This window comes from Neolamprologus multifasciatus, chromosome 10 (genome assembly GCF_963576455.1).
Source record: "Neolamprologus multifasciatus chromosome 10, fNeoMul1.2, whole genome shotgun sequence".
NCBI classification, from domain to species: Eukaryota; Metazoa; Chordata; class Actinopteri; order Cichliformes; family Cichlidae; genus Neolamprologus; species Neolamprologus multifasciatus.
In genome coordinates, this window is record NC_140448.1 from 9,368,911 (window position 1) to 9,384,870 (window position 15,960).

The following is a 15,960-nucleotide window of genomic DNA, read 5'->3' on the forward strand; positions in this document are numbered from 1 at the left end:
TAACTCTACAGATACATTGAAACTGTATCAGGCAGGGGCGGAGTTTCCAGGGGGGTTAGGGGGGTTATGCTCCCCCCAATAATCAGACCCAACCAATATAACCCCCCGAATAAAATTATGAATTATCTTACATAAATAGGCTGTTGATTTTCTTTACTCATTTCAGTTATTACCAGCAAAACAGTTGCATGTTTAATCATCCGGGAATTTACCCAGATTTATTTATTTATTTAGACAGAGATCTTGCCCCCACCCCCATGAAATGTAATGGAACATATAATCCCAACAGAAGATATATATTTTCAGCACTCATATATTATATTATATATTTGATTTAAATCTAAGTTAAGTGCATCAAATATACAGTGCAAATATGCACAAACATTATTCAAATTTAATTTAATTTTCTAGTTTCTCCACAACTATTGATGACATTCTACCTTTATTTAAATAATATCTGAGTTGCAACAGAGTTGTCAAAGTAAACATAACTACATTAAATTGTGAGTGAAGGAAAAAAACAAAACAATGCCACAACCAATCACATAGACATTTCTCCCATAACCCTGCTGTTAGCATTACTTTAGCAGTACAGACACACACACAGACACACACTTAAACACAACACACGAGCAGGTGGGGGGGGGGGTTCTAAAAGCACCAATGTGCTTCAGGGTGATAGCCCTATAACTATACCAGTGATGTCTGATAAAATAATAGTAGATAATAGTCTAGAGTTTTGTAGAAGCTATAAGCATCCCACTCTGTCTAAAGGGGAGGTGAGCATACAAGCTGGCATGTCAGCTAACAACCCTGTAAGTAATTGGTAGGAGTGCTGTGGAGCAATCCATAGACTCAATAGCAAACAATCAGATCAGTTAAGTAGAGTTTGTCTGTCCTTTTTGCAGTTTTCAGCAATAAAGATTGCTTTTTTACAGAGACAATAACAGATATCTAATTTTATCCATTTGACCTCCACATGCTTTCCATTTCTTATTGGAGAAATTTCTACATTTTTTTTTCCATTGTAGCATGTTGAATTAAATGTAAGTTAGTAATACTTCACTTTGTAGCTTAAATAAAAAACAAAATCTCAATGGACATAACAAAAAGGGATGTTTTCTCCCTTGAGATGTTCTCCCAGGCTTTTACTGCCACCACTTTCAGTTGCTGCTTGTTTGTCTCTCTGCCTTCAGTTTTGTATTAAGTAACTGAGAAGCATGCTCTATTGGGCTGACATCTGGTGACCAGTCATTGAAGAATATTCCATTTCTTTGCTTTGAAAAATTCCTGGGTTGCATTTGCAGTATGCTTTGGATCATTATCCATTTGCACTGTGAAAAGTAACTATCAGCAGTGACACTAATAAACACTAATGGCCTATTTCCATTGCTATAACATTGCCACCACCATGTTTGATAGGCGTATTTGTATAATCATGAGCTGTTCCCTTACTTCGTTCTGCTAAAAGTTCATCCTGGTGTCATTTGTCCATTTCATTACTCTATTTTGTTTTTATTTATTTATGGGTTTTTTTTTTTTTTTCAGAATTAGTCATGTGAAAAGGAAGGTTTCCAATAACTCTATGCAGTCATATAAAAAGAAACTATGTATACCAAATGATTAATTAGGTTGTACAACCACTTCTAAGCAGCAATAACTTAAAATATGACTCTATGGCTTTATCTGTCTCTTGCATTTAATTTTTGCACCTTCTTCTTCTTCCACTCTTTTTCAATTCATTGGGGTTTGCAGGCATTGTTTATGCACAGCTCTCCTGCCACATCGGGTTTAGAGGTGAACTGCACCTGGGCTATAGCAACACTTCATTTCTTTTTTAGATTTGTTGATGTTCTTGAGACCATTGTCCTGCTGCATGGCCTGATTTGGAATAAGCTTTAGTTGTTGGGAAAAAAGACCTCACATTTTAGAATAATTTAATAAAAAGATGAGTTTATGGTCAAATCACTGCCTCATCACTCCTCCAACAAACATAACATGTCTCATAAAAACTGCTTGACAGTTGTTAAATGGTGCTATGCACATTTAGAACAATATTTCCAGAGAAATGTAGCCACAGTTCTAAAAGTGCAAAGATTGCAGAGGCAAAGCAGGAGACAAACAGTAGAGATATTTCCTGTAGATGAAGAAGTGGCTCAGTGAACTCACCACACACTAGGGCAGTTGACCGGGGCGGCACAATGTTCTTCACACATTTTCATTTGTTTTGCAATTTTCGAGTAGGGCCATGCTTTAAAACTAAATGCACAAACTAATGAATGACCTCTTTTCTGACCTGCATTGGCCCAGTAGCTTCCTCAGGCATGCTGGTTACCATGATTGTTGCAGTCAAGTACTAAACTACTGTGGACAGAACAACTAAACTGAGTTTACACTACATTATTTTATTGGTGATATAGGTCTTATGTTTTTTGTTGCCAAACCGATGAATTAGTCTAACTTATAGTTATTGAGTATCAGAAGAATTCAGCTCAGGCCCACAGTCACTGTATTGGGTGGGCCTAGACCCTGTGGCCCATTTGTAATGCTGATACTGCATGAATGGAGCAGTGACATTATCTTTTTTTTTTTTTTTATTACACAAAAGGACAAGAGCACAATGGTAAAGTGAAAACTGCATTCAGGACAGAATAGCTGAATTTTACTGTTAGCACAACTTCCACCTTTTGCAAACATTTGCACAAACAGCACACTAATGCAAAGCTAGTCAAGAACCCAGAGTGGTATTAAAGCTGAGTACATGCCGACTCTGATGTTCCCTTGTATTGTCTTTTTCATACATATCACCCCACCCCCAACCAGACTGGCCACCCCAGGTGCCACCTCGAAGCTAAAACAACAATTCAATGAAATATCAAATATATGATTATGTTTTCACAGTGAAGCTCAGATATCCGAGTGGATGTGAATGCAGCATCGGCTTTTGCACTATGAGCATCATGTTAGCACAGGTAGGAGAGCCAAGCACAAAAGACACCGCAGAAAATAATTTTTTGGCGAAAGATTAACAGGTTAACATAGCTGGACTGGCCATTGGGCATACCGGACATTTGCACGGTGGGCTGATTACTTATTTATTTATTTTTGTAACGGCATGAACAATGAATGGTGCACTGAAAAAAATGTTTTTTTGGCCCTGTAATTATTATTTCAATTAGCTATATAAATTTTACAAAAAAATACAAATTCAGTGCTATTACTTTAAAATAGCAGTTTTTCTTGTAGTGCATTACTTGAGGATTGTTTGTAATTATGTGTCCTCAGTTTTGTATGTAAATTGAATCATTCAATCCAAGTAATATTCACTAAACCAATTCATTGGCTTAATTAGTTGATATTTCCAAGTAAAATGTAATGGAGTGACATCAGTGAATATGGCCACCTTCTCTGCATTCGGAGCATGACGTCAAAGCCCCTCCCCACATTTGAGCGGTCTTTCTTCAAACATACCATGGTCCACATTTCGGCGGTTGGCAGACTTGACGGAAACGGGAAGAAGTGGAACCATGAATGTAAGTTTTAAGCGGGCAAACTTTGTACGTTCCTGTTGTCTCACCTACTTAAGTCAGTTTCTCCGCACTGAAAGCAGCTGCGCTAGCAAATAGTGTATTTTCCTGCTAGACTTGTTAACTAACTTTCCTGGCAGGAGGTATGTCCAGAATTTCCCACAGCACTTTACAGCTTAGATGGCGACACCATGTGAAGATGGTCACACAAAGTGGACCTCTTTCATTTACTTGTCTACTTTGCTACTCTGTTTTTTTTAATTCAGAGAAGCAGTATTTTGAGCATCTTAACAACCACTTAAGGAAGTTTGAAGTAGTTGCATGTGTCTTCAAAAACTGCAACTTCAGTACAAATATTTATTCCACCTTTGCTACACATAGACACAGAAAACACCAGTCACACACCCTTGAGGATTTTAAAACTGAAGTATTAAAAAGCAAACCTAATGAACCCATGTTTGCTCAGGATGAGACCTGTGTGGAAGAGAGCTTAGAACTTTGGGATGGGGAACCACAGGAGTTGTCTCAAGATATAGAAGAGAAATTTGGCCATCTATTTTTAAAGTTAGAAAGCATGTTCAATGTCCCAAACAAATGCATTGATGAAATAGTAGATGAGCTTCAGTTTATATCCACCTCTGCATCTGGTCCACTTTTAAGAGATGTGGTGGTGTCCACCTTGAAAAGCCATAATTGTGATCTGGATCCAGCCATTATCTCAGATTTAGTGAAAAATCTTTGTGAGACACACCCTATAAGTACTGCCTTGGGGACAGGTGGCCCTTTCACAACTTATTACAAGAGAAGAGAATTTATGAAGAAGCATTTTTCAGTTGTTGAACCAGAAGAACACATACTTGATAAAAAAAAAAAGGGCAAAACCTTCCAGTATGTCCCAATATTGCCCTCCTTGGTGCAGGTCCTAAGTAAGTCTTTTCAAGAAAACACATTTGAAGGTGAAAAAAAAACTGAAAATGACTTTAAGTACCAGACATTTCGTGATGGATCTCACTATCAAAACAACAAGTTTTTCTCTGTAGAGGAGAACAGAGCGAGTCTCATCCTGTACGTTGATGACTTTGAGGTATGTAATCCTCTTGGGACATCTCAAAAAAAGCACAAAGTCACAGCTGTCTATTGGGTGTTGGGAAACATTCCGGTGCAGTTACGTTCCACATTGACATCAATCTACCTTGCAATTCTGTGTAAGGCTGAAGACACCAAGCAGTTTGGATTCCAGCGAGTTTTAGAGCCACTGTTAACAGATATCCAAAGCTTGGAGAAAGAGGGTCTTTTTGTTCCAGCGTTAGGGAAAGCCATCAAAGGGACTGTGGTCAGTGTGGTGGCAGATAATTTGGGGGCGCACTCTGTGGCAGGATTTGTCGAAAGCTTTGCAGGGTCATACATCTGCTGGTTTTGTGTTGGGGAGCGATCCAAGTTTCAGTCCAATGAAGTGAGATCTGGGTCTTTTCATCAAAGAACCAAAGATCAACATACACTGCATGTACAGACAGCTGTGTCTAGTCCAGATCACCCTCATTGTTATGGTGTAAAAAAACAGTGTGCATTGTCAGAAAAACTTGAGCATTTTCATGTTACATCTGGTTACCCTCCAGATGTTTTACATGATCTGCTGGAGGGCATTGTTCCAGTGGAACTGGCTTTGGCATTTGATAACTTGATCAAGAAAAAATATTTTTCTCTCATGGAACTGAATGATGCCATTTCCAATTTCCCATACAAGTGGAGTGATAAAACAAATCGCCCACATCTCATTCCTGCTAACTTTTCGACTCGAAAATCAGTAGGGGGCAACGCACATGAAAATTGGTGCTTATTACGTCTTTTGCCTCTGATTATAGGTTTAAAAGTACCCCAACAAGAGCCTGTATGGCAGATGCTGATGACACTGAAAGACATTGTGGACCTTGTCATGTCTCGAGCCCATACTGAAGAAAGCATTTGCTATCTTGACAGCATCATTTCAGAACACCGAAGCAGATTCCTTGATGTTTTCCCCCAACATAAGCTCATTCCCAAGCACCATTTCCTTGAGCACTATCCTCAGCTCATTCGGGAATTTGGCCCCCTGGCTGCCCTCTGGACAATGAGATTCGAGGCCAAACACAGCTTTTTCAAGAAGGTGGTCAGACACACTGGTTGTTTCAGGAATATTTTGCTGTCCCTTGCAAATAAGCACCAGCTCATGGTTGCATATCATCAATCACATTCTGTCAAACCATCACTTGCAGTCACAAAAACAACAGAGGTCTCTTTAGATGTGCTTAAGGATGATCTAAAAGACCTGGTGAAATGCAAATTCCCTGCTGTTACAGCTGTGCATGTTGCCAATAATGTGTGCAGTTTAGGCACCAACTATGCAGTGGGAATGTTGTTGTGTTGTGGTTCCACTGCAGGACTGCCTGACTTTTCTGAAGTGTTACAGATAATGGTGATTTGTAACAAACTGACTTTTTTCGTGAGACAACAAAATACATGGTACAATGAACACCTGAGGAGTTACGAGCTGGAGAACACAGGGAGTGTGCAGTTACTTGAGCAAAGAGAGCTTAAAGATTTTTATCCTTTGGCTTCATACACCCTTGCAGGAAGACGCCTGACAACTTTAAAGCACCACATTTGCCTATCCTTTTGAAATGTGAGGAGTGAATAAATGTCTGTGTATTTCTCTTCTCTGTTGTTGCAGCTTCTTCCTGTTGATATGGCACCCTCAGCGAAACTGCGGATAATTTTTGGGGAGGATGATGTCCACAAACTACTTTTACCTGCAGGCATCCCAAGCACACTTCAGGACCTCAATGATGTTCTTCGAGAGACATTTGATATTACAGGACCATTCACTGTTATGTACCAGGACATGGATTTCGACGGTCAGTTCTTCACTTTGACCTCGATTGAGGAAGTACAAGATAAAGCTAACCTCAAAGTAGTAAAAACTGAACCAGTAATCTTGAGTCTCACTACTGTGGACATGTCAGAAGTCGAATCTCCAGTTCCACTATCTACAGAAGCAAGCTCCTCCTCATCTGTATGCGACACAATCCTGTTGTCCTCCCCAGATGAGAGTGGACCATCCTACAGGTCTAAGCCATGGCCATTTAAGTTTGAAATACCAGACTTCTCTTATGATATAGACCTTGCACTGGAAGCAGGAAAGCAAGCTTATGAAAATGATGGCACACTTTTGAACAACCCAAGCGTAACTAGTAGCATTCTTGAGAAGCTTGCAGAGACTATATTTGGCTTCACAGCATATCCAACTGGTGTCCAGATTTTAGCTGTTGCTGAAGCCTTGGTAGCAAAGTACCCATGCCTCAAAGAGCCAGGGTCTTTTAATGGCCTATATGGTTGGCAACAGAGGATAAAGTATAAAATGGGCAACTACAGGGCAAAGTTAAGAGGTTGCCAATTAGCCATTCCAGAGCTCGAGGTGAACACACTGAAGAGACGATGCTCCAGTGAAGAGGGTTCACTTAAAGGCTTTAAAAGGGCAAAAAAAGCTGAAGTCAACTATCTGCCACCACTGCCATTCGGTGAGACTGAGGAAACCTTAGAGATGGAGAGACTAGATTTGCTGAAGGAAATGAAGAAGAAGCACAATGAGAGGGCAATTAATGAGAAAATGGAGAAGTCTTTCGCTATGAGAAGAAAAGAGGTTGTCAAGGATTGCCCCGCAATCCAAGACCTCTTAGAGAGGTGGCCTTCTCTGTTCTGTGAAAATCAGGTAAATCCAGTTCTTGTTCATGCAGCAACTAAGTGTATGTGAGATCTCATGAGTCATCTTTGACATCATTTTGTGTTTTTATCTCTCATTTCAGATCAAAGAGGAGTTTAAGCGAATAACCACAATTCATCTGGAGCGAACATTTTTGTCCAGATTGGACGGGTACACCACCAAACTCCTGGAGATATTTCGAAGGAAGGGCGGGACTGCAGGGACCAAAATAAAACCAATGTTGGACTCACTGAATAAGGTAAAATTTTAAATTATTTTAATTACATAATCTAATGGAAAAGATGAGGTCATACACACTGCGAATGTATCACTCTTATTTAAAGGACAAGTTTGTTATTTTACATTTAAAGCTTTGTTTTCAGATTGTTTATGATGAAATCGAACGATTTTGATTGAAATTTGGACACATGCTGCTGGCCCGAGCTTTTTTGGTTTCTGTGGTAGCACACCCCCACCTCCACAATGTCTTCATACAAAGACGTGAAACTCACTGAGTGGTCAAGGGTGTTCACTGATATGTTCACACACATCACTGCAAAAATGCTTTCCAACAGGTGTTTTACCATTTGTTGTAAAACTGTGGACCTATTTTTTTCAAACGCCTCACACCTGTACATTCTTCCGTACAGAGCTTGAATAATAGAATAGAATAGCGGTGGACTAATACCGTACATCACAGCACATCTAATACAAGTCAATGGAGTTGGACAAAAACCAGTTGGGAAGTATCTTTTGCAGCGATTTTTGTGTGAACATATCAGTGAACACTCCTGACCACTCGGTGAGTTTCACGTCTTTGTAAACGACAGTTTTATGCGTTTTAGGAAGGATTGTTCCAGTGCACCTATGAAGCCATTGTGGAGGTGGGGGTGTGCTACCACAGAAACCAAAAAAGCTCGGGCCAGCAGCATGTGTCCAAATTTCAATCAAAATCGTTCGATTTCATCATAAACTGAAAACAGGGCTTTAAGTGTAAAATACTGAACTTGTCCTTTAATCTGATCAGTGTCTGTGTTGGCTGAAACTGTTCTCCTGATCCTGACACTGTGGCCACAATTAACAATTTATGCACATGATTGTCTCTACAAGTGTATACAAACCTGTCATCTCTCCCTTAATATGCGCTCAAAAGCAGAGAAATTTACAGAATTTTCAAAGTGACCCTCTGAGTGCAGCGAGATCCCTTCCTGCTGCCCATAGACTCCAATACAATTATTTCCCAAAATATTACTCTTGTGTGTGGGAATTCCTGTCCTTGACTGGTTAATATTGTGATAGGAGGTACTGATATGTTGCGAAAAATTCATTTGCATGTCCAGTGATGAGGCAGAAAACTTTCCTCACTGGGCAGAGACAGTTTCTAGACCCACAGATTATGACATGCACTGGACTCTTGTCTTAACACACATCGTTGAGAAATTCATGTTAAGTTGCACACTTCACAACGTTAGAATGTAGCTGCAGGCTTACATTCTCCATGGGTAACTTTCTGTTTACATCTGTATGTGCTGTTATGTATGTTACATATGTTATGTTGTGTATTTTCTGCAATAAATTTTCTTTTTGGGTTTAATAGCATCATGTTGATGGCAGAAGGGACATTATCATTCGTTGCTTAGTTGAGTATCTTGGAGAGAGTGGAGAGGAGCTGATCAAAGACCATCAGGAATCTGATGATCATAATGACTGTATTAAAATTATTGTCTAACCTTATAATCTGGTCTTCACTTGTGATGATATATTGAAGGTCAAAGATTCTCTACACTCGTGATGTTTTTTAAAAAAGACTCAAGATTAATATTTTTAATCAGGCTTTTAACTAATTTCTTAAATCTTTATGCTCTTACCCTTTATTTTTTAAATCATATTTAATCTTTATCTTATCTGCCTTAAACTTTAACTTGCCTTTTGTCTGATTTTTTTTTCTGACTATTTAACGATCACTTATTAACTTTATTTTATGAGCAAAAGAGTATTTAATTTGATTATACCTTTATAACCTATTTTAATGATTTAATGGTTCTGGTCTACCAACACGCGTGTCGTCCCATGGACAGCTCCAGGCTGGATGGCCCCCAAAAGTGATTTTCTTTGTCTCAGGGTCAGCCTCTGTGAAGCACATTCTGTAACTTTACGTATGAAAAGTGCCATATGAATATTGTTTGATTTGAGTATACTAAATTGAGTATACTTTTTTTATTTTTACATTTTTTTCTCCTAACCTTTTCTTTTACTTGGAATCTATTCTAGTTATTGCTAATTGTGGTTTGTTTGTTTTCACAAGACATCAGCCAAGAAGCATTGAAAGAGGACTGCAGTAATCACATGATGAAGATCATCGTAATCCATCCCAATGTGGCACAGGAAAACCAAGATCCTGTGAACGTGTCGGTCATCATTGAGGGGACAGAAATTCTGGAGGACTGCGGAAGTGTGACAAACGCTTGCCTCCTGCTCATGGGTGTCATCTATGCTGTCAACTTAAGTTACCCACTGAAACTGAAATATACATTTGAGGTATTTCAGAAGCTGTTTCTTGAGCTTGACATCCTTAAAATGTCACCAAAGGTCCAGTCTCTCCACAAGAAACTTTTAGCGTGAGTGTTCCAGTGTTATTTGTGCTTTTGTCCAGCACAATTAATTTGTTTGCATTTTGTCTGTTTTCTGACAGTAATTTCAAGTGTTGCTCAGTTTTATACAAGTTCTTTCTGTCCTGAACGTTCTGAGAATGTCTGCAAAGGTAGTGATTGCAACTGTTAATGGACAGAGTTGATGTATGTGTTCTGAAAGTTGATTAGAAGAAAGGGGACAGTGCACACTGAGTTTTTGAATAGCATGTTTTTTTTTGTATATGTGTATATGCTCTGTTTTGAAATTTGCGAGCAAGAAGTTCTATGGCCATGTTTTTTGTGGTTATAATGTTATGTAGATATTTTAAATATATCTATGCCATTTCAACTGTGAAATAAAAGTGTCCCTTAAGCTGCAAATATTTGTTTTGGAAAATATTGATTTATTATTTAATAGAATAATAAGAATATTTATTCAATTCGATTAATATTAACTAGTACACTCATAATAAATATTACTTAATAATTACATAGAATATAACAAAGAAAAGATGAGTAAGAAACACAAAGAAATATCAGCAATGTTCACTTGGGTTTTATAATTGGATGCAATGGTATTCTGAGTAAAAGTTACAATCTATAGATGAGTATTGCCAGTGCAATTTACTTGTGTATTTCACATTAGAAATAGATGGTTCTAGTAAGTAAATATTACTTAGAAATAGCCCGAGTAAAGATTACAAGCACTTTCTGTGTGGAAAAAGTTGCCTAGCTTTTTTTAAGTAAATGGTAAATGGACTGGTTCTTATATAGCGCTTTTCTACTCATCTGAGCACTCAAAGCGCTTTACACAACTTGTGCATTCACCCATTCAGACCCATTCGCACAAGCACATCTTTCTAAGTGCTTTCTAGATAACATTCACACACATTCATACTCCGATGGATGCATCGGAGAGCAATTTGGGGTTAGTATCTTGCCCAAGGATATTTGGCATGCAGACTAGGGGAAGCCAGGAATCGAACCACCAACCTTCCGATCAGTAGATGACCTGCTCTACCACCTGAGCTACAGCCACCCCTAAATGTCACTCCAATTTTTTTTCAGTGTGGTGGATTGTCCAGATGCTGGCCAATGTGTAAAAATAACTCAGTTGTTTGGTGGTGGCTATGGCGGAGCTTCCACAGAGGCCAGCAGGTGGATGAGGGAAGGGGAGGCAGGAGGAGGAGAGACCCGAGGCAGCCGCCAGTCCGAGTGTCAGGTGAACTGAACTTCAGGTAAGAAGTTATGACCTGCAGTCTATCTGGGTCAGATATAAACCAAGTTTAGGGGTAGTTTATTTTCGTTGTGCTAACCTTTTACAGTCAGTTACAATAACTCGTACTGCATGAGCTAGCATGACCGAGTTTCTATACAGCTGGGTGGGTGCTATGATGTTACTGATAGTGAAATTGATTTTATTCATAAGGTTAGTTAGTAGAGTTGCCAACGGCTCCTTAAAAAATGGAATGGTCCCTCATTCAAAGAAAATATTAAGTGTTTCGTACTGAGATGAGAAGAGAGGCAGTTTGTCCCGTACTTTAGCTATAATTAAAAAAAAAGACACAAAGGTGGAGTTATTCTGTCTCTACGCTGCACAGATGCCTCTTCTTCTCTCATTCTCTCCCCTCCCTCTCCTGTTCCTACTTCAATCATGAAACTGATCAATGATCAGCTGATCGGCTTTTCTCTCTTGTTTGTTTATCGCCCACTTTGCGCCAGAAAGAGGAAACCAGCGGATGTCGCGCTAAACAACAGCAGCACGTTTTAGCTTGATCAGCTGTTGTTAGAATTTATTTAATATTAATTTCTAGTATCAGCTGATGTTTGCTGGAACCACAGCTGTAAAAGCTGCTGGTCATGATATCGGTTTGGATATCTGGTGAGAGGGAAACATGCAGAGGGAAACCAGGAGATGTCCTTACTGAATCATCAGAGTTGAACAGGTGATGGAGAAACAGGTTTACCTTTTAGGTGACATGAATGAGTTGAAGGGAAGTTATCAACTCTTTCTGAGAGACAAATAACACCAGGATCCTTTTCTAAGCAGCTGACAGCTGGTAACTGTGCAGGGGCGAGTCTAGGAAAGTTTTGCCAGGGGGGCCAGGTAGGGCATTAACAGGGAAAGGGGGGCACAAAGAAATACCTTTCTTTCTTATTCTCATTTAAAATATCTAGCTTTTATTAAATAATTATCTGAATCTTGCGAACAAAGTTTTTATCTGACATAAAATGTATAGAAATCATACATATACCAAAAAGACAGTGTACATCACTGTCACAACAGCGTTTGTTTTCATTCAAAGGCTTTATGGCTTTAATACCTGGTGGGCCGGTCTCTAGTCAAAATGCCCAATTTTTGTCCCAGTCCAGCCCTGCAGGTTAATACTGGCAGTGTCACCATGCCAGCTGACTGTATTTCATCATCAGCCAGTGTTGTTCTTTATACATCAATATTACCAAAGTTTACCATAAGGCAGCACAGAAAGTATTTACTTGCTTTCAGGTTTTATTCAAATATTGGTCTTTTCAGTTGTTTCCCCACTTTTTTCCTGTTTCAAAATCAAACAACAGTTTGTAAGAAGATTATCTTCTTTTTTTAATAGGCAGATAAAGTTTTGCATTGGCATTGGCTAATTTGCCAATTGTATGTTAAAAATGTTCGTATTTTAATATTCAAAAATGTTTTTGCCCAAAACATATGTGCACTATATGTCAGTAAAAATACTATGCAAATATTGCTGTCCTTGAATGCTGAATAAACACTAACAAAGCACTGATTGTATCTCTTGTACTTTATCAACACAGTATCTAAAAACTTTGCACCGTAGTGGTTAAAATCTCATTCTAATAAGAGTTAAGAGCACATTCGGTTATTAGGTTTATAGGGTTATTGAATTATGGTTAACGGTTGGTAGATTTTTTTTTTTAACATTATCTGCCAATTATATCTGCCACCCTTCTCCAAATCTGTGCCCCTACCTGGCCCCCCCAACAAAAATTTTGTAGACATGCCACTGACCATCAAGTTTCAAATTTTATCAGTTACAGTTGTGTGACCATTTATTTTGACTCCCCATTGACCACACAGTAGATACACCACAAACATAAAGGTTTTAGCAGCCGTCAGGTGGTAAGTTATTGAAAAGTTTCACAGGCTAGGAGAACAAACAGGCTTTGCTGTTCTCCCCATGCAGTTTGCTGAAGCCGTAAATGCTTTCCTAGATTGGGAAGCAAGTATTCTAACCTTTGAGTGAACATTAAGTACAAAAATAAAAATACAATACCATATACAATTTTAATTCTAAGCATTTTAAAAAGCTGTAAGGGCAAAACAAAAAAACATACTTGGTTAAGCAAGTATCTGTCTTCTCTAAGCATTACACAGTCATAAAGCTGGACTTCCAATGAACACCAGACGCATGCATCTTTGGTGTTCTTTTGGTATTTTGTATGAATGTATGCTGCCTTCTAGCGTCAAGACCGGCAAGGAGGCAGTTATAATCTGTCAAAAGTATGCTGAAAGGTCAAAAGTATGCTGAAAGTTAGAAGACAAGTAAGGTACAAAGTAAGTGTTTAGTAGTTAATTCGTTGTTTGGGTTAGAAAATTAATTGGGGGCAAGTGTGGCTCAGGTTGCAGGGCAGGTTGTCTACCAATCAGAAGGTCAGTGGATTGATCCGTGTCCATGTCTTGAAGATCCTTGGGCAAGATGCTGAACTCCAAGTTGCCCTTGTCAAATTCATTGGGTTTGAGTGTGTGAATGTTAGCTAAAAGTGCTTAGGTATAGATCAAAACACCCAGTGTGTGTGTGACTGGGTGAATTAGACTTGTAGTAGAAAATGGTTTAAGTGCTCAAAATTCATTAGAAATGTAAGCAGTGTTGGGAAGGTTACTTTTAAAATGTATTCCACTACAGATTACAGAATACATGGCCCAAAATGTAGTTTGTAAAGTATTCCGTTAAGTTACTTAATGTGAGTAATGTATTTTGAATACTTTGGATTACTTGATATATTGTCCTGCTTTTTACAAATACATGAATGTACTATTGCTTTGTGATTTATTGCTATTACTGAAAGCTACTTGCCACAGAGCTAACATTGGTAGCTGGGATGCCTGGGGACACTGTTTGCTGTCCGCCAATTTGGCATTTGGCGTACAGCACTCCCGCACACGGCCCTGTCATTACCCCAAACCGACATTACCTGCTGATCTCTCCGCCACTGACTGATGTCCCCCTGGTCCCAGTTCCTATATTTGTTCCACTTTTAACAGTAATACACAAAACTCTGGACTTGGTCCTCTCTCTCCCAAAGTCAACACAATACCCGTCATAAACAAACAAACAGAGAGCAACAGAATTATCATAAATCCAGTAACTCCAAAGACATTAATAACCTCCGGCCCCTTCAAAAATGTCATCATCCATTGAACTCTACTGTCAAAAATCCACCAGTCTCAATCAGTATGGCACTTTTAAATGTCCGCTCTCTGTTGAACAAGTCTTTTATTATTAATGATTTAATTTTAGATGATAAACTTGACTGTTTATTTTTAACTGAAACATGGTTGGGCTTGGATGCACCAGTTGTTCTCACTGAGGCCTCCCCACCAAATTTTAATTTCTGTTTTTCTATTAGAAGTGGTAAGAGAGGTGGTGGGACTGGATCTTTAACCAACAACACACTCACCACCAAACAAATTTTATTTGACCATTTTACCACTTTCGAATTCCATTTTCAGAATACATACACTCAAAATATAACATGATAATTTTAACTGGTGATTTTAACCTGCACATAGATAATCCTTCTGACCCTGCATCAAAAGAATTCTTAAACATTCTTCACTGTTTGGATTTTACCCAGCACGTCACGCAGCCGACTCACAACAGAGGACACACTCTGGACCTGGTCATCACCCATGGGCTGTCCACCGGTGTGTCCTCTGTTGTTGACTTGGCTGTCTCTGACCACTACTGTGTGTTTTTTAATATCACCGGTTTTATTCAGCGGGAGACCTCGGTGCGAACTGTGAGGAGGCGCTATCTAACCTCTGAAGTGGCTGCAAATTTTACCAGGGTTTTAGACGAATGCCCCCCTGTGATTTTACCTGCACCCTGCGATTTTATTTTTAAATATTTTAACAGCAAACTGAAGAAAAGCCTTGACTCCGTTGCTCCACTCACCACCAAAAAGATTAACGTAAAACATGTATCACCCTGGAGAAACGAAGAAGTCAAAAGAAATTGCAGGGCAGCAGAAAGGAGATGGGGGAAAAATAAAAAAGCAATCAACCATCAAATACTTTGCGAGCAACTTAAAATGTACAATAATACATTAAGGAATTCAAGAAATTCATACTTCAACAAAATAATCAGTAATAACAAAAATAATCCCAAGGTCCTCTTTTCCACCATAGATCATTTATTTAATCCTGATTTTAACAGCTCCCAAAAAACCCCCACAGACTCACTCTGTGAGCAGTTTGCAGACCACTTCAGGGGAAAAATCAGCGCCATCAGATGTGATATCTTCTCGTGATATGATTTTTAAACACATCTGAGGGCTCGATTGTACCTGAGGAGACACTGGACAGGTTTGTCCTGGTTAATGCTGAGAACCTTAAGAAAGTTTTCTCCACAGTGAGACCCACCACATGTCTTTTAGATCCAATCCCCTCTTCACTTTTTAAAACACTTTATGGATTTTTTCAAGCTGAGCTTTTATACATGATGAATTGCTCTCCTCAGTTGGGTGTCTTCCCTGCTGCCTTTAAAACGGCGGTGGTGAGGCCCCTTCTGAAAAAGAGCAATTTGGATTGTAATGATTTTAATAACTACAGACCTGTATCCAACTTACCATTTTTAAGTAAAATTTTAGAAAAACTTGTTTTTACGCAGAGAAATGACTTTTTGAATCATAGACAGATCCTGGAGATATTTCAGTCTGGATTTAGGGTGAACCACAGCACAGAGACTGCTCTCCTAAAGGTTTTAGATGATCTTAGATGTAACTGGGACTCCCAAGAGCTCTCAGTCCTGGTGCTACTGGATCTAAGTGGTCT

The 15,960-nt window shown here is 39.0% G+C and overlaps 1 protein-coding gene across 1 annotated transcript; it reads left to right on the plus strand.

The window, feature by feature from the left end:
* The first annotated feature begins 4,822 nt into the window (after nt 1-4,822).
* On the plus strand, nt 4,823-10,433 carry LOC146509572 (uncharacterized). Its single transcript, XM_085175437.1, has 4 exons — nt 4,823-7,272; nt 7,367-7,522; nt 8,861-8,947; nt 9,565-10,433. The coding sequence occupies exons 1-4, from the start codon at nt 6,202-6,204 to the stop codon at nt 9,883-9,885; spliced, it is 1,635 nt and encodes a 544-aa protein (XP_085031563.1). The 5' UTR covers nt 4,823-6,201; the 3' UTR covers nt 9,886-10,433.
* The last annotated feature ends 5,527 nt before the right edge of the window (nt 10,434-15,960 follow it).